Raw genomic sequence first — 23,318 nt, 5'->3', positions numbered from 1 at the left:
TACTTTCTGCAGGGTTTTTATCATAAATGGGTGTTGAATTTTATCGAAAGCTTTCTCTGCATCAATTGAGATGATCATATGGTTTTTCTCCTTCAATTTGTTAATATGGTGTATCACATTGATTGATTTGCATATATTGAAGAATCCTTGCATTCCTGGAATAAATCCCACTTGATCATGGTGTATGATCCTTTTAATGTGCTGTTGGATTCTGTTTGCTAGTATTTTGTTGACGATTTTTGCATCTATGTTCATCAGTGATATTAGCCTGTAGTTTTCTTTCTTTGTGACATCTTTTTCTCGTTTTGGTATCAGGGTGATGGTTGCCTCGTACAATGAGTTTGGGAGTGTTCCTCCCTCTGCTATATTTTGGAAGAGTTTGAGAAGGATAGGTGTTAGCTCTTCTCTAAATGTTTGGTAGAATTCACCTGTGAAGCCAACGGGTCCTGGGCTTTTGTTTGTTGGAAGATTTTTAATCACAGTTTCAATTTCAGTGCTTGTGATTGGTCTGTTCAGATTTTCTATTTCTTCCTGGTTCAGTCTCGGAAGGTTGTGCATTTCTAAGAATTTGTCCATTTCTTCCAGGTTGTCCATTTTATTGGCATAGAGTTGCTTGTAGTAATCTCTCATGATCGTTTGTATTTCTGCAGCGTCAGTTGTTACTTCTTTTTCATTTCTAATTCTATTGATTTGAGTCTTCTCCCTTTTTATTTTTGATGAGTCTGGCCAATGGTTTATCAATTTTGTTTATCTTCTCAAAGAACCAGCTTTTAGTTTTATTGATCTTTGCTATCGTTTCCTTCATTTCCTTTTCATTTATTTCTGCTCTGATCTTTATGATTTCTTTCCTTCTGCTAACTTTGGGGTTTTTTTGTTCTTTCTCTAATTGCTGTAGGTGCAAGGTTAGTTTGTTTATTTGAGATGTTTCCTGTTTCTTAAGGTAGGATTGTATTGCTATAAACTTCCCTCTTAGAACGGCTTTTGCTGCATCCCATAGGTTTTGGGTCATCATGTCTCCATTGTCCTTTGTTTCTAGGTATTTTTTGATTTCCTCTTTGATTTCTTCTGTGATCTCTTGGTTATTAAGTAGTGTATTGTTTAGCCTCCATATATTTGTATTTTTTACAGATTTTTTCCCTGTAATTGATATCTATTCTCATAGCTTTGTGGTCAGAAAAGATACTTGATACGATTCCAAGTTTCTTAAATTTACCAAGGCTTGATTTGTGACCCAAGATATGATCTATCCTGGAGAATGTTCCATGAGCACTTGAGAAGAAAGTTTATTCTGTTGTTTTTGGATGGAATGTCCTATAAATATCAATTAAGTCCATGTTGTTTAATGTATCATTTAAAGCTTGTGTTTCCTTATTTATTTTCATTTTGGATGATCTGTCCTTTGGTGAAAGTGGGTGTTAAAGTCCCCTACTATGATTGTGTTACTGTCGATTTCCCCTTTTATGGCTGTTAATATTTGCCTTATGTATTGAGATGCTCCTCTGTTGGGTGCATAAATATTTACTCTTGTTATATCTTCTTCTTGCATTGATCCCTTGATCATTATATAGTGTCCTTCTTTGTGTCTTGTAATAGGCTTTATTTTAAAGTCTATTTTGTCTGATATGAGAATGGCTACTCCTGCTTTCTTTTGATTTACATTTGCATAGAATATATTTTTCCATCCCCTCACTTTCAGTCTGTATGTGTCCGTAGGTCTGAAGTGGTCCCTTGTAGACAGCATATATACAGGTCTTGTTTTTGTATCCATTCAGCCAGTCTATGTCTTTTGGTTGGGGCATTTAATCCATTTACATTTAAGGTAATTATTGATATATATGTTCCTATTACCATTTTCTTAATTGTTTTGTGTTCGTTATTGTAGGTCTTTTCCTTCTTTTCCTGCCTTGAGAAGTTCCTTTAGCATTTATTGTAAAGCTGGTTTGGTGGTGCTGCATTCCCTTTTATTTCTTTTTCTTCTCTGATTGCCATGGCTAGGACTTCCAAAACTATGTTGAATAAGAGGGGTGAGAGTGGACATCCTTGTCTTGTTCATGATCTTATTGGAAATGCTTTCAGTTTTTCACCATTGAGTATTTGCTGTGGGTTTGTCATATATAGCTTTTATTATGTTGAGGTAGGTTCCCTCCATGCTCATTTTCTGTAGAGTCTTTTTTTTGAACATCTTTATTGGAGTATAATTGCTTTACAATGTTGTGTTAGTTTCTGCTGTATAACAAAGTGAATCAGCTATATGTATACATATATCCCCATATCCCCTCCCTCTTGCGTCTCCCTCCCACCCTCCCTATCCCACCCCTCTAGGTGGTCACAAAGCATCGAGTTGACCTCCCTGTGCTTTTGGGTGTTGAATTTTGTCAAAAGCTTTTTCTGCATCTATTGAGATGATCGTATGGTTTTTATTCCCTAATTTGTTAATATGGTGTATCACATTGATTGATTTGCATATATTGAAGAATCCTTGCATTCCTGGGATAAATTCCACTTGATCATGGTGTATGATCCTTTTAATTTGTTGTTGGATTCTGTTTGCTAGTTTTTTGTTGAGGATTTTTGCATCTATAGTCATCAGTGACATTGGTCTGTAATTTTCTATTTTTGTGATATCTAACATCATACATAAAAATAAACTCCAAATGGATTACAGACCTAAATATAAGACCAGACACTATAAAACTCTTAGAGGAAAACATAAGAAAAGCACTCTTTGACATAAACCACAGCAAGATCTTTTTTGACCCACCTCCTAGAGTAATGAAAATAAAAACAAAAATAAACAAATAGGACCTAATTAAACTTAAAAGTTTTAGCACAGCAAAGAAAACCATAAACAAGATGAAAAGATAACCCTCAGAATGGGAGAAAATATTTGCAAATGAAGCAATGGATAAAGGAGTAATCTCCAAAATATATAAGCAGTTCATGGAGCTCAATATCAAAAAAACAAAAAACCCAATTAAAAAAGGGGCAGAAGACCTAAATAGACATTTCACCAAAGAAGACATACAGATGGCCAAGAGGCACATGAAAAGATGCTCAACATCACTAATTATTAGTGATGTAAATAATTATTAGTGCAGCAAATAAAAACTACCATGAGGTATTACCTCACACCGGTCAGAATGGCCATCATCAAACAATCTACAAACAATAAATGCTGGAGAGGGTGTGGAGAAAAGGGAACCCTTTTGCACTGTTGGTGGGAATGTAAATTGATACAGCCACTATGGAGAACAGTATGGAGGTTCCTTTAAAAACTAAAAAGAGAGCTACCATGTGACCCAGCAATCCCACTACTGGGCATATACCATGAGAAAACCATAATTCAAAAGGACACATGTACCCCAATGTTCACTGCAGCACTATTTACAATAGCCAGGACATGGAAACAACCTAAGTGTCCAACAGTAGATGAATGGAAAAAGAAAATGTGGTACATATAAACAATGGAATATTACTCAGCCATAAAAAGGGACGAAATTGGGTCATTTGTAGAGATGTGGATGGATCTAGAGTCTGTCATATAGAGTGAAGTAAGCCAGAAAGAGAAAAACAAATATCGTATATTAACGCATATATGTGGAATCTAGAAAAATTGTACAGATGAACCTATTTGTAGGGCAGGAATAGAGATGCAGACATAGAGAATGGACATATGGACACAGGGGGGAAGGGGAGGGTGGGACGAATTGGGAGATTAGGTTTGAGATAAATACACTACATAAAATAGATAGCTAGCAGGAACCTGCTGTATAGCACAGGGAGCTCAGTTCGGTGCTCTGTGATGACCTAGATGGGTGGCATGGTGGAGGTGGGGGGGAGGTCCAAGAGGGAGGGTATACATATAGCTGATTCACTTCATTGTACAGCAGAAACTAACAACATTGTAAAGCAATTTTACTCCAATAATAAATAAGTAAGTAAATAAATAAATCCAACAGCTGAAATATAGTTGGACAAGTACATGATTTGGAGTGAGAAGATGAAGTATCATATTTCACCCTGGTCACTTATCATCTGTGTGTCCCTGGGCAAAACTGTAACCTCTCTGAACCTCAATTTTCTCATCTGAAAAATGTTAAGTCCTATTTCACAGCCTTCTGAGAAAACTTAGAAGATGTAAGTGAAACATTTCTACCTAACACAGTTTCACAAACTCTAATACACACAGGAATCATCTAGGAATATTGCTGAAATTCTGATTCAGAAGGTCTGTCTGTGGTGGGTCCTCTATGCTCTGCCAGTGCTACTATTCTGTTATTGCTGGTGTCATCTGGGGGCTGGTTAGAAATGTAAAATCTCATGCCCCACGCAGTATTTACATTTGAACAGAATCTCCAGATAATTTGTATGAACATTAATGTTTGAGCAGCACTGGCCAGCATCAGACCTAACACACTGCAGATTCCTAATCTAAATATGTTAGAAGTTTTGAATCATTACAGAAGCGTGCAAGATATAGATGAATATAACACATATTTTCCTATTCAGAATTTGAATTATATTCAGAGCCAAATCCTGCCCAGGTGTTGCTTTAAGCTAATGAGTGGCCTCATTCCAAGTCAGACTTCTACTCTCTGACAGCTACTAGCAGCTATTTCAGTAGATATCTGCATTGTCAACAGCACTTATCATTTTCTTCACCAAATTTATTTAAGTATTTTAAATAATATTACCTTTACTAACTAAAATTTGTTTCCTTGTATTTATTTATCAGAGACTACTCTTAGGAGCTTTTATCAACATGATAAAAGAAACACAGTTAACACACCACATTAATATAGTTCAAGCCAAAGCAAAGATGATTAATGCTTTCATGAGCCTACACTGCTTTATTGTGGGTATATGAATAAAATTCTTACAAAGATTCTTAGGGGATTGGGACACCTAAATTTGTGAAACTACTTTAGAAGCCTAGTTAGTGGTGGTGGCCTAGTTTAAGGGGTGGGAGCAGCCCAGCATGTAAGTCAGTGAGGAATATGTGAAAATATATTTTGAGATTTCAGCTAATATGCCATAAAACCTGATAAATCCACCAATTTTTAGAAAGAATATTACTGCTTTTTATGATAGATTAGCCTTTCTATCCACTGTTGTCTGAGTTATTTTTTCTATCTGAAACTTGTAGGTATTGATTTCTAATCATACTTTACAGTGAATAATAGAAATATGAGGATCAAATGAGAACCTCAGCATTTTCATTTGTGTAAGAGAATTATTTTCTTTCTTGAAGGTCTTCTCTTTGTTTAAAATGCGCTGAAGTGTTGATATTTCTTGCAGAGCAGATTTGCTAGCGGCAAATTCTCTCAGTTTTTGTTTAGCTAGGAATGTCTTATTTGTCCTTCATTTTTGAAGCATAGGTTTGCTGGATAATGTAATTCTGGCAATAAGAATGATGAAAAATCAGCTGATAATCTTATTGAAAATCCATTATACATGAGTTGGTTATCTCTTGCTGTTCTCAAGGTTCTCTCTTTGTCTTTGGTTTAAGACAGTTTGACTATGATGGGTCTAGGTCTGGATCCTTTTGCATTTAGCTTGCTTGGAATTTGATGAGCTTCTTGAATGTGTAGACTCATATTTTTTCATCAAATTTCATCAAATTCCAGCAACTATTTCTTCAAGTATTCTTTCTGCTCATTTCTCTTTCTACTCTCCTCCTGGGATACCATTACGCCTATGCTAGTATGCTTGATGGTGTCCCACAGGTCTCTGAGGCTCTGCTCATTTGTCTTTATTCCTCTTCCTTCTGTTGCTCAGACTGGGTAACCACAGTTGTCTTCAGGTATGCTGATTCTTTCTTCTGCCTGCTCAAGTCTGTTGTTGATTCCCTCTACTTATTCTTTTCATTTCAGTTATTGTACCTTTCAACTCCAGAATATCTATTTGATTCTTTTCTATACTTTCAAGCTCTTTATTGATATTTGGTGAAACATTATTCTCACTTTCCTTTGGTTCCTTCATTTATTAGAAAACATTTAAAATAGCAAATTTAAAGTCTTTGACCAGTGAATACAGTGTCTGGGTTTCCTCAGAGTCTGTTTTTTTTTTTTTTTTTTTTCTTGTATATGGGCCATGCTTTGTTTATTTTTTGCATGTAGCATTATTTTTTTGAAAACTGCACATTTTTTAATAATATAATAATATGGGAACTCTGGATATCAGATTCTTACCCTCCCTTTGTTGTTGTTGCTGTTTGTTGTTTGGTTTTTTAGTGAGTTTTCTGAACTAATTCTCTAAAGTCTATATTATTTGTCATCCGTGGCCACTGAAGTCTCTGCTTGACTTACTTAGTTGTCAGCTAGGGATTGAACAAAGATTAAAAGACTATAGCTAATAAGTCTCCCAGTCTTTACCAAGACATTCTGTGTGCATGTTGGGGCAAACTTTCAACACTCAGCCAGGCAGGTTACAACGCTGCTTTAGCATTCAGATCCTTTTTGTGCAGAGCCTCAAGATCAGTCAGAGGTGAGAGCTTCAGGACTTCTCAGTTCTTTCCTGAGCATGCATATAGCCCTAGGCATGCACAGAACCCTAAGCATGCATGTAATCTTCTAAATTCTCAGGAATAAAGGAGAGCTTTTCAACACCTCCTATGGAAATCTCTTTCCTCAGATTTTCCTTCTAAGCTTTTTGTTTATCCTATTGTTTGTCTTCAACTGTTATCCACTTGCTTCAGGCAAACATGATTTTAAATGAAAGAGCCCCTAATTGTTTTTGACAAATGGCCTTGAGAAAAGTCTTGCTCACTCTGGTCAAATTCTTAGTCAGATAAAATGAAGACAAGCCTCTTGAGTGGCGTCTTCCAGGGAACCACCAAACAAGTAAAATAATGACAATTCTTTGGGAATGGGACTTTGAAGGATTTCCAACCCTGCTTTTCCCATTCCAGTGGCTGCCAGACTGCTGGTTCCCACTGTGATTGTGGGCTGCTGGTTTTCAAGACCACTGCAGAGAGGAGGATAGGAATAGGATGAGTTAAAATACCACAGTGCTTGCTGTTCTTTACCAAGATTCAATGATTTTTTTTTTTTAATAAACACTCTCCAGATTACAACAAGCCTTTATTTAATTTCCAAAGTTCTGAAAATGATGATTCAGAATATTTTTGTCAGTTGCTTTTATGGAGGAGAGGATTCTTGTAGGTCTTTATTACACCATTTTGGCTAATGTCACTTAAAATGCCCTGAAGGTTTTGAATGCTGAGCAAAAGTTGTATGGAACTTCATTGTCTTGCTATATTATAAAGACAGACCATACATCCACTAGAGATTTTATAGGGTTCCACTTTGAGATGCCACTACAAATGTCTTGATAGTTTGAGGCAATTGTCTGATGAGAGATAACAGTGACTTCCTCAAAGAAAGATTTTTCATAATTAAATGTCAAACTTGCAAGAAATGTGTAACAATGAAGAGGCTGGTCTTTGGAACTAATTAATTCTGGGTTCAAGCCCTGCATTTTCTCCTTAATAGCTTTGGGATGCTGATCAAGTTACTTAACTTTCATAAGACAGTGATAGTTAGATAGAACAGTATCTATTCATAGATTTTTTTTTTTTTTTAAATCCAACTACACTAACAAAAGTAAAGTGCTTGGTATAGTTCATGTTAAATACTCAAGAAATTTTAGCAGTTAATATTGCTATAGATAATATTGCTATTATCATCATTAAGAATATAGTTTGGCACTGCTAATAATAATGCTGAATGTTCACCTGAACCCTTTAAGAACTCTTTAAGAGTCACATTCAAAATAAGAAATAAAACTGTTTCACTCATGCTATTTTGTTTTCTATGCAATTCCAGGCACTGTGGTGGTCCAACAGTTGATGTCAATGATGATTAGCAAACACGATCGCCTCTTCCCCAAAGATGCAGAGTTACAAAGCAAGCCCCAGGATGGAGTGAGCAACAACAACAATGACCTTCAGAAGAAGGCCACCATGGGTCAGCTACAGAACAAGGAGAACAATAATACCAAGGACAGTCCTGGAAGGCGGTGCTCTTGGGACAAGTCTGAGTCTCCCCAGAGAAGCAGCACGGATAATGGATCCCCCACAGCTCTATCAGGCAGCAAAACCAACAGCCCAAGGAACAGTGTTCACAAGCTGGATGTCTCTAGGAGCCCCCCTCTCATGGTCAAAAAGAATCCCGCCTTCAATAAGGGCAGTGGGATAGTCACCAATGGGTCCTTCAGCAGCAGTAATGCAGAAGGACTTGAGAAAGCCCAAACCACTCCCAATGGGAGCTTACAGGCCAGAAGGACCTCTTCCCTGAAGGGGTCTGGTACCAAAATGGGCACCCAGAGTGTACAGAACGGAACGGTGCGGATGGGCATTTTGAACACAGATACCCTCGGGAACCCCGTGAATGGTCGCAGCATGAGCTGGCTGCCCAATGGCTACGTGACCCTGAGAGATAACAAGCAGAAAGAGCAAGCAGGAGAGTCGGGCCAGCACAACAGACTCTCCACCTATGACAACGTCCACCAGCAGTTCTCCGTGATGAGCCTTGACGACAAGCAGAGCGTCGACAGTGCCACCTGGTCCACTTCCTCCTGTGAAATCTCCCTCCCTGAGAACTCCAACTCCTGCCGCTCCTCCACCACCACCTGCCCAGAACAAGACTTTTACGGTGGGAACTTTGAGGACCCCGTTTTGGATGGGCCCCCGCAGGACGACCTTTCCCACCCCGGGGACTATGAAAACAAAAGTGACCGGAGGAGTGTGGGCGGTCGAAGTAGTCGTGCCACCAGCAGCAGCGACAACAGTGAGACCTTTGTTGGCCACACCAGCAATCACAGTGCGCTGCATAGTTTAGTGTCCAGCCTGAAGCAGGAAATGACCAAACAGAAGATAGAGTATGAGTCCAGGATAAAGAGGTGAGGAAAATCTGGAGCCCCAAACTGCCAGAGAGGGTGCGATAGCCTCCTAATATGAGACAGGCTCACCCAGAGGGTAAATATGCTGACTCCAAAGTCAGAGACCTGGGTTCAAGTCCTAGCTTCACCGTTTGTAAGCTGTGGGACTTTGGGAAAGCTCACTTCATCTCTGTGAATCTCAGCTCCCTAACGTGAACATTTTAAATTCTAGCAGTGTCTACCACAAAAGCATGTAAGAAATCATTGCATGTTGTCCCTGGCACAGAGCAGTTGCTCAGTAATACTGTCTCTTGTTAATAAATGTGTGGATTTGTGTTCGAGGGCTGGGGAGAGGAGCGGAAGGGGATGAATGCAGAACAAGGAGTCTGTTCTCACAGGAAGAGGATGAAATGAGGATAAAGAGAAGTTGGAGAAGTAAACAGATCTTTATTGTTCAGTTTTTCCATTGTTGAATGCTGGGAGAGTGTCTGTTCTCTCCCAAGCTCAGACCCAGACCCCGAGGAGTCAGCAGTGGATAAAACAGACAAAAACTCAGCCCTTGTGGAGCATGCTTCCATTCCACTGGAGGAGACAGATAAATAAGTAAAATAGGTCTCATGCTAAGTAGAAGACTAAAGCAGGGAAGAGGGGTAAGAAGTGTTGGTAAGGGGTAATTCTAAGTGTCGGGCCTTATAGGAGGTTAAAGAGGCAGCTATGCAGATGTCCAGGAGGAGTGGAAATGCCGTGAGATGGAATCAGTGAGGAGCTCAGAGAGGTACCTTAGAGCCTTCAGGATCATCTTAAGTCTTTGGCTTTTACTCTGGGATTGGAATCCAGGGAGATTTCTGAGAAAAGTGATGGCATGAAGTGTATTCATATGGACAATGGAAATTGTAGCCTAAGTGGAGAGCAAAAAATATGAATTATAAGGAAGCAGTTGTGCTGAAACCTAATTGATAGCAGTTGACATCTTCTCATAAGATGACCAAGGTAGCGATGGCTTAGCAACTTCAGGGAAGCAACCTGGGCAAGACATGTGGTATTGGCTGAGCATCCTGTGTTGACAGTACCCCTGACTGCCAGATGCTCCATCATCTTGAAAGGCAGGAATACAGAGAATGGAGCCCAGGATTCGCAAATACAACCTTGTGCTGGAAACCTGAGCATCACCACACCCCGTGATTTCACCAGGGTCACAGAATTACAAAACTGATTGTTTTTATGTTCTCCTTTCAGTGTAGTATAAGGGAAGGACACTGCACTCTCAAGAGAAGGCCTGAGGCTCAGTTCAGCCTGAAGTAGCCCCTCTAGTGACCTCAGTCCCAGTCCCAGACTGTGCCTTGTTAGACCCCTTCCTGTTTAGGGTCCTCATAGTTTGTGAACCTCAGTCTTTGTCCTGCTTCAACTGCTTCCATGGCCGCAAACCCCACATGGTTTCCTTTTTATATATAAAGTTGACCTTAATGTATTTTAATGTTTCCCATCCATTTATCAATTATCAAGCCAAAAGATATGTATTTTTAAGAGCTATGGTAAAGTAAATATAAAAAAAATACTTCTTATATGTTAGATTGAAAAAATTACTTTCTGGGAAACTTGGTTTGAATTTTCCTATATAATGCTAAGTGACAGGAGGTTTAAATAAGAAGAAAAATGGTGTCATCATCTTATAAGGCTACTCTTCATTCTGAATGTAGTTCTTGGAAGCCACTGGCTACCAAATCTCTGAATTGATGCCAAGGCATGATGATAAATTAGCACTTAGCACTGGGAAGCAAGAGATAACACTTGAAACTTGCCTTAGGATAGGAATACATTATTCTGAATGGTTGCAGATGTACACGTTCATTTATGAGAACATTGGTGCTACATTTATGTTCTGAGTCTATGGTGCATTTTAGAGACATTGATAAGATAATAGAAGCTTCCAACAGAATGTCATTCATTGGCCTCTTTCACTGTAGCATTTTTACCCATGTGACAAGCAAAGGGAGAGATCCATGATAAAGTAGGGCAGAGGAGCTGCCACATGACCAAGCCACAGAAATATAAGAAGTAACTGTTCTAGTTAATTCTTGATCATTCCTGTTTAGAATTATACATTTGTCTTTCAATTCCTTTTTAACTCTACCCTACAAGTATTAAGGATAGATAGATAGATGATAGATAGATAGATAGATAGATAGACAGACAGATAGATAGATAGATGATAGAGATAGATGATAGATGCGTACATACATGCACACATACATACATACATCCCTAGATAGATAGACAGATGATAGAGAAATAGATACTATACTTTATCTATCATTGATATGTATGATTTTTAGTTTTTAAACATGTGAGTTTGATGTTATTTTCCCCCCCCCCACCTTCTCCTTTCAGAAAAATTCATTTGTATGATATCAATTATTTGGTCTTGTAAGAAGTATTTATTAACTTATTATTGGTTTGGGATTGTATATATGACCAATAGATCAAATCTGTTAATCAAGCTGTTCAAATCTTTTACATTTCTCCTAATTTTCATCAGATAGAGCTATAATTTCTAAGAAAGTTATCTTAAAATTTCCTAATTTTTATGGATTTATCTATCTTTATAATTTTGTTATATTTTATATTGAATAACTTGAGGCTATACAACTAGATGAATAAAAGTTCAGAATTGTTTATATCTCCCTGATGAATTGATCCTTTTATCATAAAGTAATGGTAATAATGCTTTTTGCCCAAAAATATTGTTTCTCATATTAATATTGCTATATAATTTTTATTTTGATTAATAACGTCCTGCTATATATTTCCATTAACTTTCAAACTTTATGTTTCATTATTTGAAGACATATTTTTTTCAATTCTGGAGTACTTTTATCCATCACCATTTTTGTTTATTTTATCTCCCCATTTTCTCAATTTTCTCTCTCTCCAACCCTTATTAAAGTATGTTGGACCTTCTTAATCCATTCTCCATCTCTGTTAGCTTCTCTTTCTTATATTACATTTTCATCTTTTTTCATTACATGAGGCATTCTGGGTAATTTTTCCTCAGAGCTGTTTTCTCATTTATTTATTTTCTTTTCTGATTAATTCTGTCACTTCACTCAGCCCATGAGTAGAGTTTTTGTAGTCTCTTTGTCATAAAGACAATTGATGTTCCAAGCTCTCAGTTGAATCACTTTCAGCCTTCTGCCTCTCTTATACTGAGATCTCCTCCTCCCCATGAGAAAAATAAAAACCTAGTCACAGCTTCCAGGGCTTCTATCCAGGAACAATACCCCTCATGTGCTTCCATTTACTGTTCTAAATTTGAGTTTCTGCCTTGGTTCTGATAACCTGAAGATGCTCTTTTATTTCTTTTAACCTTGCTGTGTATTTAAAAAATATTTTTCTTATATATTTTTCCAGCATTGATCTGTGCTTACAGTGGGAGGGGTTTCTTCTGTTTTCAACCCAGTCTATTAGATTGCTGGAAGTTTCATATGAGTGCCTGTTATGTACAAATGCATAAGTATATTTTTTAAAGGGTGTCTTCCTTGGTATTTAAGCTTGAGTTTCTTCCAACTTTTTTAGTTCTAAAATAAATAGCTTTAGAAAGAAAAGAGAATATATTGTAAAATAATTCTGGGTGACAACCAGCACACTACCAGGTTTTTATGTAAAAAAATGTGATCATGTGGTCAAAATGGCCTTCTAAACTGATTATAGAATGTGACTTTTTAAAAAATTCTAGTTTCTTACAAAGAGAGAGCAGATTCATCTTTACGTGTTCTTATGATTATCTGGATGAAATACCAACATATGGGACTCATTATTTCAAAACAGAAAAACAATTGAGATTTTAATTTGAAAATTATTAAAATAATCAAATTTCTGAGAGCTACCTGTGCATTAGCCTTTCAAATTTCAGTAGTACGGCAAATTCAAACATACTCCTGGGACTTTAGCTCAGAATAGGAGAAATTAAAATGTCAGCCATTACCAAGACACATCATCTAATACTTAAGTGCTTACTATTCCTCCTTGAACAACAGCAATAATAAATTATGTTTTGGAACTTAGTGATTATTGGGAAAACTCTGTTTATAGGAAATTATCTAAAATTATACAGTTATCCAAAAGAATATAGCTATCAACCTATAAAAATATAACTCTAGAGATCTTAAGATATATTAACTTGGAAGGCAGTGAGAATTTTAGATAGTAGGCTACTTAGGTGGACTCCACTGTCACAGAAAGATGAATGACTTATTCAACACATGTAATCTCTACCTCTCTTGTTACTATAAGGTGACTGCTGTTAATACCACTTTTATACGATGGGACTCTATATGTCCCAGAGAAGTCCATTCTTAGCAGTCGACTTAATCTTTCTAACAATGACATTTTCACTATCATTCTTTTTCTTTTGATAGAAAGCAAAAATAATTGTCCTTTTTTTCTTCCAACTTTATCAGACCCCCCCCCCCCCTTTCTTTTAGTAAAGCCAGATTTACATAATGATTCAGGAAGCTTTGTGGTTTAGGCTGCCTCCTACTTCTGCCATTCTGTGCTCCATGACATTGGTCTCTGACTTCTTTTTGCCAAAATTCATTAATTCGCTATCAAATGACAATGAAGTGCATCCAAGAGAGGTCTTGGGGTCTCAACAAAATGATAGTAAATCATCTTAGGAATTAGTGAAAAAAAGAATATATATACACCTTTTAATCCTTGGACTTTGCTTCATTGATTTGAAAGGCTCAATCCAATTTCCTAAACATTGCAGAGACAGTTTAGGAAATATTTTTTATCCCTTTTGCATTTCAAATTAATAAAATTGCTTTATCTCTTATTCCTTCCCCCACCCTTTGTAGCTTAGAACAGCGAAACTTGACTTTGGAAACAGAAATGATGAGCCTCCACGATGAACTGGATCAAGAAAGGAAAAAGTTCACAATGATAGAAATCAAAATGCGAAATGCCGAGCGAGCAAAAGAAGATGCAGAGAAGAGAAATGACATGCTTCAGAAAGAAATGGAGCAGTTTTTTTCCACATTTGGGGAGCTGACAGTGGAACCCAGGAGAACCGAGAGAGGAAACACGATATGGATCCAGTGAGGCTGATTTCTCCCACTGTCTCCAGTGGCTCTGGGGAAGACTCTGGGGGTTCTGGTGGGAATATCATATAGGATCAGGTGGCTGGTCACCTGGCTGTACAGAGCGCTAACTGGGGAAGACATATCATTTACAGACATTGCCCATCCATATCTGTAATGTGTACCAAAGTTGTATCATGCCCCATAATGCTACTGTCAAGTGTTACAACTGGATATGTGTATATAGAGTAGTTTTTAAAAAGTAAACTAAAAATGAGAAGCATATCTCAATAATTATTTTATTGCAAGTCTTGTATTTAAAATGTTAAATCAGTATGTCATTGCAGTTTAGCTTGCTTTCAAGCTTCACCCCTTGCACTTAAGCTATTTTTGGCATTGTGTTATCATCAGCATATTTTATAGATCAGTATTTTTATTTCCCCTTTTGCTGAGGAAATGAAAATAGGCAGATATATAAATATATATAAATATATATAAGATGAGTTATTAAAATCAAAAAGAATACTTTGTGGCTGTGCTGTTTGTGCCAACGGACCTTGCCATGACCAAAAAGAGAAATGTAAATAATTTTATAAAATACGGTAGAATCACCAGGAACCTTTGAATTGCTCTGTAAATTCTGCCCTTGACACTGCTCAGTTTTCTTGGTGAGATGCTTTGACGCAGGAGATTTTTGGACTATGTAAAAAAGTCCCCTTCTCAAGCCCCCTGGTCTGCCTTGCCCGTTCCACAGATGTATGTCTCCTATGCAGGATGCACCTTAGAGGGGACACATAGTTTTTTTAAAAAAGAGCATTTAAGCAGTCATGCCTTGAATTACTCTGTCCTGCTACTGGATGGTTATGAGGGAGATTCTTCCTGCCATTGGGAAGTTGAAAAACAATGCTGGCTAACCAGTGCCTACACTGAGCACGTGTCCTCTACTCCAACCCCGCGCCTCCACCTCCCCACCCACAATGCAAACAGTGAAATAGTATTACCGTGTCTCTCTCAGTTAAACTGCTAGAGTGTGTGCCATATATTCTTCTTTCACTCAGGCCGACTGCTCTGTTGTCATCTAGGATTCTTTCTGCACAACAGAGGGTAAAGGCAGTTTGCAGCAAGAGGGAGCTGATGCATGGGAAGGGGACCAGAAGGCGGAGGAGACAGGATTGGAAGAAACAACTATTTTGTTTCTAATTTTTACAGTATTCTTCCCTGTCAAAAACATTTATTCACAATAAATTTAAAATGTGAATCTTTAAAGGTCCAGGTTTGATAAATTTGTGAACATCAGTAATGATAACTTTCCAGAGAAGCCCAGGGCTCTCTGGAGCTGGAGTTTGGGGAGAACAATTCACAGTTCAATGAGGCAATGTTCGAAATAAATCTTTCTCACGCTAGAACAGAAAGTCACAAAAGGTAAAATTGGAAATAAATACTAGTTGAGTTTATGGGATTCATGTTGTTTGAAGGTTCTATGTTTGTATTTATTTTCAAGGGGGCAGTAGACTTTGCAGAGTTCATTCTTGCCACTGTGCTGCTTTTGTTTATATCCTTACACAGAGCAAGCTTACGTGGTCCTTTGGTATCAACCACTGTCTATGTAGCAATACCTTCTTTATCTTTAGTTCCCTTTTCTCTCTCTTTCCAATTCTTTAACAAGATACTCCCACCTGGATACCCTATTCAAGCTCAAAATGTGTAAAAATGATCTCAATAGCTCTCTCTACTTTTTCATCTTTTCCCAGTCCCTGTCTTAGTTGACACAAACCTCAGACTCATCCAGGGAGCTGTATGATACAATAGCAAAAATCAAAGGCTATGCAGTCAAACTGCCTGTGTTCACATTTTCTCCAATTTGCCAGCTGTTGCTGAATTTTTGATGCATCCTTTTTTTTTTATCTGTAGAATGGGAATAATAAAAGTACTGCTCTCACAGACTTGTTATGTGGTTTCAATGAGGTAGCTTGTATTAGGCTGAGAACAGCACCTAGTATACAGGATGGACTCCATAAATGTTAACTCTGATTTTTCTCTATTCTGCCCTCTTCTTCACTTTTAAATTCACTCACCAAGTACTGTTTAGTCCACCCATCCTCACCTTTTTCATCTGCTCTCTTTGATCAGTTTCTCCCCATCTCTCAAAGAAAGCATCGCACCCAGCCACTTGTGTTCCAGTATCTCTCCTCTACTTTCATTTGCAGACTGCCCTAAGTCACCCTTCTGATCATATCGTAGCCTTGCTAATAACATTCAAATTCCCTTCACGAAGTGTATACGACTCTAACCTTTCATTCTCATCTCCTGCAACTTCCCCCCACACCTGCCATACCATTTCATGCCTCTGGAACTTTCCACCTCCTATTGTTGTGCCCATCTTGACTGCCTTCCTTCTATCTGGCACACTCCTACCATGCTTTTTTTTTTTCCAAATCAAATGTCAGCTCCTCTATGACACTTCCTAGGATCTCAATGCAGAGTGAGTTACTTTTTGTGCTCCCAATTTGGGTATATCTCTTTAAGCCTTTCCCATGTCTGATTATTTTCTTCACTAAGTTAAGAAGCACTTTGGGAAGCAGCAAGGGGGAATGAACGATAATTGCAGGAAACTGAGAGCCAGACAAACTAAGATATGCATCTCAACATGCCTTAGGCAAGATGCAAGGCAATAAGTCACTTAACCTCTCTGAACCTCAGTTTTTTCATCTGTAAAGTGGAGATAACCCCTACAAAGCAAAGATGCTGTAATACTTAAAGGTGATATGTACTGTGCTTATCTCAGTGCCTGCCACTTAGCTACATTGATAACTCTATTGATAAATGGAGCTTCTTAAGGCATGAGAATAATCTCATTGACCTTAAATCTCTCCACCTCCAGCATTATTATGCCACAGAGTGCCAGCATGGAGAGTTAGCAATAAATTTGACCTTTGATTTATGAGGGATATTGTGATTAATTTTAACTATAAATCTCAGTGATGATGATCTCCAGTCAATGGATACTATGAACAGCTTGTCCATCTGGGTTTCTACTGGTTCTTATATTAATTCTGATGAAAGCCTAGAAAAAATTCAACTGCAAATTGACATAATAAATTGGAAATAAGTAGGTAGTATCAAGGGTTCATTTGCCACATCCTGTGTACACTTCTTTAAAACTCTTTAGGCAACTGCAATGATTCTTAAATTATGAGCTCGGGAGAAAAGATTTGCTTCCAAGTGTTGAGTCTATAGTATTGGTTTTACTCATCAAACTATATGGCTGGGTATCCTTTAGAGAACATTTAAAATAGAAGTGCCTAGGACATCAAGCCAACTGAAATGTAGATTTTACATGTAAATTTATTGTGAACTGATGAAAAGCTCCAAGTGGAATTTAAATAATGTCATTCCTATTTATTCACAAGGTGAGGAGGGCTCCTTTTAAAAAAAAGTAGGTTATTCCCAGGTAGGATAGTTTAAATCACTGATATATAATTATCTCCCCTTGGAAATTCAGGAGAGGATTAAAGACTGGGAAGCCAACCACAAACCTCAGTGTTCCTTACATTGCAGATCTGGGTTCTGCTTAGAGCAGCATCCTAGAAAAGAATATACATGAACTTTTGGATTCAGAGACCTGGATCAAAATCCCAACTCTGCCACTTATTAGATGAACAAACTTAAGAAAAGTTACATAATGCTTATAAGCCTATATTTGCCTTTCCATCAAATAGGGATAATAATAGTGCCTCTTCCTCACTGAATATTTTCGAGAAATGATTAAGTGAAATGATTAGCACAGTACCTGGAGTATAGTAAGTGCTCAATAAATAGTAGTTGTCAGCCCTCAGATTACTTCTACTGAAAGGGTGCCACAGCTTCTAGAGAACATAACAAGATTCTGGCCTCAGCAAACAGGCCGACAATGAAACGCTAGCATGCATAGCAGCAGAGGATATAATTGTGTCCCCTTCCCAAATACTCTAATTTCATCTTTTCTCAGATAATCTGCCAGAGACTGATGACAAGGAAGAGGCAACCCAAAGCATCCTTTCTATTCTGAGTTAATACAATTATATCTGTGATCTGGGAATAATGTCTAAAGAACCACCTCTAACTGTCTTGCATCAACTCTGTCTATGTGGACACTGAGGAAGACATTGGGCATTAAAGGTATTGGGTAACATACAATGAAAGTGCCTAAGGATATGGGCCAGTGAACATACCTACACTTACATCAGCATCACCTTTAGCGAGTATTTATTGAAGGCCTCCACAAGCCAGGCCAGCACTGTGCTAGGTGCCCTGGGATACCTAGTTCACAATAATTACCACATGAGATGATGTACTGTGGACATAAGGGGTCACAGAGGTGAGGCTGGGCACGAGCCATGACTATGATGTAAGCCCTGAAGGATGAGTCGTAAGTTAGCAGACAGGGAGGCGGTTTGGGACAGAGACCTCCCTGGAGCATGCGTGGAAGAGCACATGCAAAGGTGCCTGTGGTGCAGACTCTAGGGAGTCTTTTCAGTGATATAAAAAGACCTAGCCAGCCTGTGCTGTCGAGGTGGCCTTGTGTGTAACAACCTACCCACACCCCGCGAGACCTGAAAACACACTTAGGACCCGGGTGCCTTCCACTCTTTTATTCAAAGAAAGCAGCCAGAGCTGGACACATTTTACCTTGTTTAAATTCATAAACTACAGGGAAAGAGTGCTGGATTTCTGGCTCCCAAAGGTCTATTTCATTATTCTCTTTATAGTCTTCTTAACAGCATCAGTGCGGAATGAGTCGAACATTAGCACTGCCCAGCTGAAGGGCCTCTTTTGCAAAGTGACTTGGAACATCTACAGTTCCCCAGGCAGCCGAAATTTACTGAACCTACTGTAGAGCTTCAAATAGAAAGTTTAACTGATGAAAAGTGTGTTTTTTAACTCACAGCTTGTGGCTCAGGTCCAGGGCTGAACAACACTCTTTATTTCTGGACTACGTGTAGCTGCTACCATTATGGCCCCTCCAGGGCCAAGCCCAGGTGAGACCAGCCCACACAGGTAGGGGTCCCTTTCTTAAGTAGACAGTATGGGTAACAGGATATTACTGAATTGTTTGAATGAGGAGTCCAATTGGACTATCTGCTTTAAGCAAAGTTGTCTCTTAGCTCTGAGGGAAGCCCTTTAAGAACTGATGAAAATACCATGTCCATCCCAGTCCTCTCCTCCCAACATACACGTTCCCTGCCTCCTTATGATTCATTAGAATTGATTATGTACCACACACCAAAGTCATCCCAGGGTTGGGCCATCGCACCTCACCCTCCATTATTTTTCATCAAAGTAGTTCACACTGCATGTCACTTGCCTCCCCCGTGAGCTCATCGCCACATCGCTCAGCACATTCCCCCATTTGCTTCAAACTCTGATCCCCCCTCCCCTTCCCCAAACTTTCCATTACACCTTCTACATCTAAAAGCTACCAGCAACCTCCCTTACATCTCTGAAGAATAGTTACCTCCTGAAGACACAGCTCCCCAGCAGCCCTCTCAAGGATGGCTATTTTTCCTTCCCACAACCAGCGTATCATTAGGCTGAAGAAAAGGTAGGTCTTGCTTGGCTCTTTGCTGCTACTTTCAGAGCTTTGATCCTCTGTCCTCCCTAAGAACCTCCTTGGAAGCACATGTCACATGAAAGAATATTTCAGCACCTAATCAACTGTCTTTCCCCCACCCCTACTCATGTACCATCCACCAACCTGGCCATACAGCTCCTTGACCTGTTCACTTCTGAAAAATCTTGTTCTCCCTTTGCCTGAACATCAGCCACCTGTGCCCAAGGTTGACCTCACACTGTGCCGTTACCAACAACTGCACCATCACCAAAATATCCGTTCCAAGCTTCTACTCTCTGATCGTCACCTCTTCTCTTTCTAGGTCACCGCCTTTGGCACCATCACTCCAACAATGCTTGTATACTCCCAGAGTATCTCTGAGCCACAGACTTCCTTAAATTTTCACAGACCATGATCCCCTCATGTCATTGCTTCCCTTCTTGACCAACTTAGCTTCTGTGGTTCCTCGTCATATTTATTCTCTTGTCTCCATTCTCAAATCACTTCATCTTCTCTTCCACCACTCCACTCATCTAAGAAGAAAGAAAAACAACAACAAAAAAATAAAAACAAAAAAAACAACCCAACTTCGGCTAAATCCAATTTCTGCTTCCTCCTAACCTGCACCTGAGAAACTAAACATGACTGAAGAGCAGAAGACCACCAATTGACTTGTCTATCTTATATTTATATAAATATGGCTCACATGGACCTCATCGTTGTTCAGTAACTTATCTTCATACTTTCTAAGGTCTATCTCGTACTTCTTAAGCCTCCACGAACTCTTCCCATCCTCATTTTCAGCTGACAACCTTACTTACATAAGCTTACTTACTGATTTCCTGTTTTTACTGAGAAAAGAAATCAGAAGACTATATTTTTATGTTTCATCATCATATCTAGCAAACAATCTACACCTGTCCTGTATACATCACTTTAGCTCCTGCTCCAATGACTCTGTTGTCTGCTCCAACCAGGCCAACCATTCCTCTTAGAGCACCCACCCCTTTGGCCTTTTCAAGAGCATTGCTCCTTCAGATAAATACTCTTTCTCTCTTGCATTACACATATTGCTCTTAAATATTAGTCCCAACAACATATACCTGTGCTGTAATAACTTTTTAAAAATCCTCTCTTCATATCCTACGTATGACTAATTTCAATATCATCTTCTGTTTCACTTTTTAGAAAAAAAATTCTTCAATTTTCTATACTTGTTCCTAACTTCTCACCTCCCACATTCTCTTAAATTCACTGGCGTCATGCTTTCTTGCTCAAAATTGCAGAGAAACCACTGTAGTCAAGGTCAGCCATGACCTTCACAAAGTCAAGTCCAATTGTCAATCTTCAGTCCCCATCTTACTCAGTCACTTAGTAACATTGTCCCTGGTGTCCACTCCCTCATTTTTGAAACACCTTTATTTGGCTTCCAGGACAGCGCCAGCTCCTGGTTTTCCCTCTACTTCACTGGACATTCCTTAGAATACTCTCCTGTTCCTGATTTCTATATGTTGGAACAAGAGGTGCGTCCATCTTTAGACTCTTCTTCTTCTTCACCTATACTCAGTTTCTTAATGGTCTCATATAATCTGGTTTCAATGAACACTTATAAGCTGACTACTCTCAGATTTATGTTTCAGCTCAATTTCTTCCCTTAACTCCAGCCTCGTAGATACTCCAGCTACTTCACTTGAATATCTAATCATCAACTGACATTTCCAACAACAAATATGATTTTCTTCCCAAATATGCTCCTAACCCATCGTTCACAGTCAACTGCACTATCATTTACCTTGTGGTTTAGATTTCTTAAAAATCCAGAGTCATTCCTTGATCTCTTTCTTTCATATCACATATCAATCCATCAGCAAATCTTGTCAACTCCACCTTCACAATGTATCCTTAATTAGATCCTGAATCCAACCCCTTCTCAGCATCAGCACTTTCTAGTTCAAGCCCCATCATGTCTTTCTGGACTACTGTTACACCCTACAATGGACTCTTCATTTCCATTCTTATCTTTCTTCTCTTTCTTCTTAACCTCCTCTCTCTACTCAGCCAGAGGGATCCTTTCAAAAAGAAAAATTAGATTATATTATTTCCATGCTTAGATCTATCCATCATCTTCCCATGTTTAGAATAAAATCCCAAGATCTTGCTATGCTCTAACCCTGCTTACCTCTCCAATTTCATTTATTATCACACTAATCTTGTCCATTCTGCTTCATCCACAAGACTCTTTGCCATTCCTTATATATTCAAGCAAGCTCTTACTCCAGAGCCTTTACACTTGCTTTTCCCTCAGATACTGATATGGCTCATTCCCTCACTTTATTCAGGTCTCTGCCCAAATATCATCTCTCTGAGAGGCCTGCCCTGACCACCTCATCTAAATGGCACCCTTTTTCATGCCGTATTCTTTTAACCTGCTTTGTCTGTCTTCTTAGTGCTATGCACGACCTTACTTCTCCATTAGAATGTAGATTACATGAAGGCAGAAAGGTTGCCTGAATTGATCACAACTACGTGTGCATAGAATAGTCCTCGGAAAACTGAAGCGCTCAAGCAATATTTGCGGCATGATTCAATGAGTGAATATTCAGAGTTCAATGCCAAATTTCAGGTTCATATATTCAGGGATGTTCTGAGTTGGAGTTTCTAATAAAAAATATTAAATGACTAAATTCTACCCTAAGTTATTTTAGGGCTCCATTCATCACTTACAGACTAAACAAATTTCAGAGATTTGGCTTCATATGAGAGCATCACTGCAGAGAGACTCCAGTACACGTTGTGATGTCATTTGCTGATCTGGAGATTTTGATGCCAGAAATATGAGCCTCAAGCTCAGCATCCAGGCCTAATAGCACTCAGAGGAAACGTGTATCAAAATAACTTTATATAATGTAGAAAAAAAGTATGCATTCTATTGTGTTGTTGTTGTTGTTTTTTAGCCTCTGAAATTTTAATCTATTTTTTCCAGGATACAAATATCATAAGTTATTGACAACGTCTCAAAATGTCATCACATTTCTCCCTTTATCTGGTGACTGACAATTTGTTTAAGACCTACCAAAAGATAGCAGTAAATCTTTAGATCAAAAAAGTGAGAATAAAGATACATATATTTCCTCATTGAGTTAGTGCAGGCCTACTTGTATCTTTCATCTCTATGCTATTTTTAAAATAAATTGTAAACAATGTTTTCATCTCCTATAATGTCATGGAAAATATCCAGAGTTTTCTTATGCTGATTCATTAAGTGTACTTACATGAAATTAGACAAAATGATAATATTGAAAGAAGCAGATTTCTTGTTTCATTGCTTTAAGAGAATAATAAAAATGGAATCATTCAAGTCACACCACTAATTTGAACACATTATTATTTTAAAAGAAAGTAAATAAATGAGTTAAATGGTTTTTTTTTTTTGCTTTAACCACTTATTTTTAAACTGAAAGATTAATTTACTCTGAAGTTGTGAGGATAAGGACTATACTGTATTTGTCTCCTACCTAGGACACATAAATAGATGTTCAATAAATGTTTTTGGAGTGAATGAATGTACCACTTAAGAACGTACCTCAGAAATTAAACTAGAAATTTAGAGCTATCTTCTTAGAGCTTGATTTGCACGAAATCCAAGTTTGCAAAATGTTAACATTAAGGAAGAAGCAATTGCTTTTTGAAAGTCTTCCTTTCATAAAAGAAGTACTTTAATATTACTAGTTTCCTTAGTCCATGTAAAATATTATTTGGGTTATAAAAAT

At 38.2% G+C, this 23,318-nt stretch overlaps 1 protein-coding gene across 5 annotated transcripts in view; it reads left to right on the top strand.

The window, feature by feature from the left end:
- Positions 1–22,919, top strand: part of ARHGAP24 (Rho GTPase activating protein 24) — a 535,848-nt gene extending 512,929 nt beyond the window's left edge. For all 5 annotated transcript variants that reach the window (XM_007177348.2, XM_057547034.1, XM_057547036.1 and 2 more), the window contains 2 exons: positions 7,827–8,901; positions 13,737–22,919. In XM_007177348.2, the coding sequence (XP_007177410.2) occupies positions 7,827–8,901; positions 13,737–13,980 (1,319 nt within the window). In that variant the 3' untranslated portion in view covers positions 13,981–22,919. The remainder of the gene's footprint in view (positions 1–7,826; positions 8,902–13,736) is intronic.
- The last annotated feature ends 399 nt before the right edge of the window (positions 22,920–23,318 follow it).

The sequence above is a fragment of the Balaenoptera acutorostrata genome, chromosome 5 (assembly GCF_949987535.1).
Source record: "Balaenoptera acutorostrata chromosome 5, mBalAcu1.1, whole genome shotgun sequence".
Classification (NCBI taxonomy): Eukaryota; Metazoa; Chordata; class Mammalia; order Artiodactyla; family Balaenopteridae; genus Balaenoptera; species Balaenoptera acutorostrata.
The sequence above is the reverse complement of the archived record's forward strand: the minus strand, read 5'-3'. Positions and strand labels throughout refer to the sequence as shown.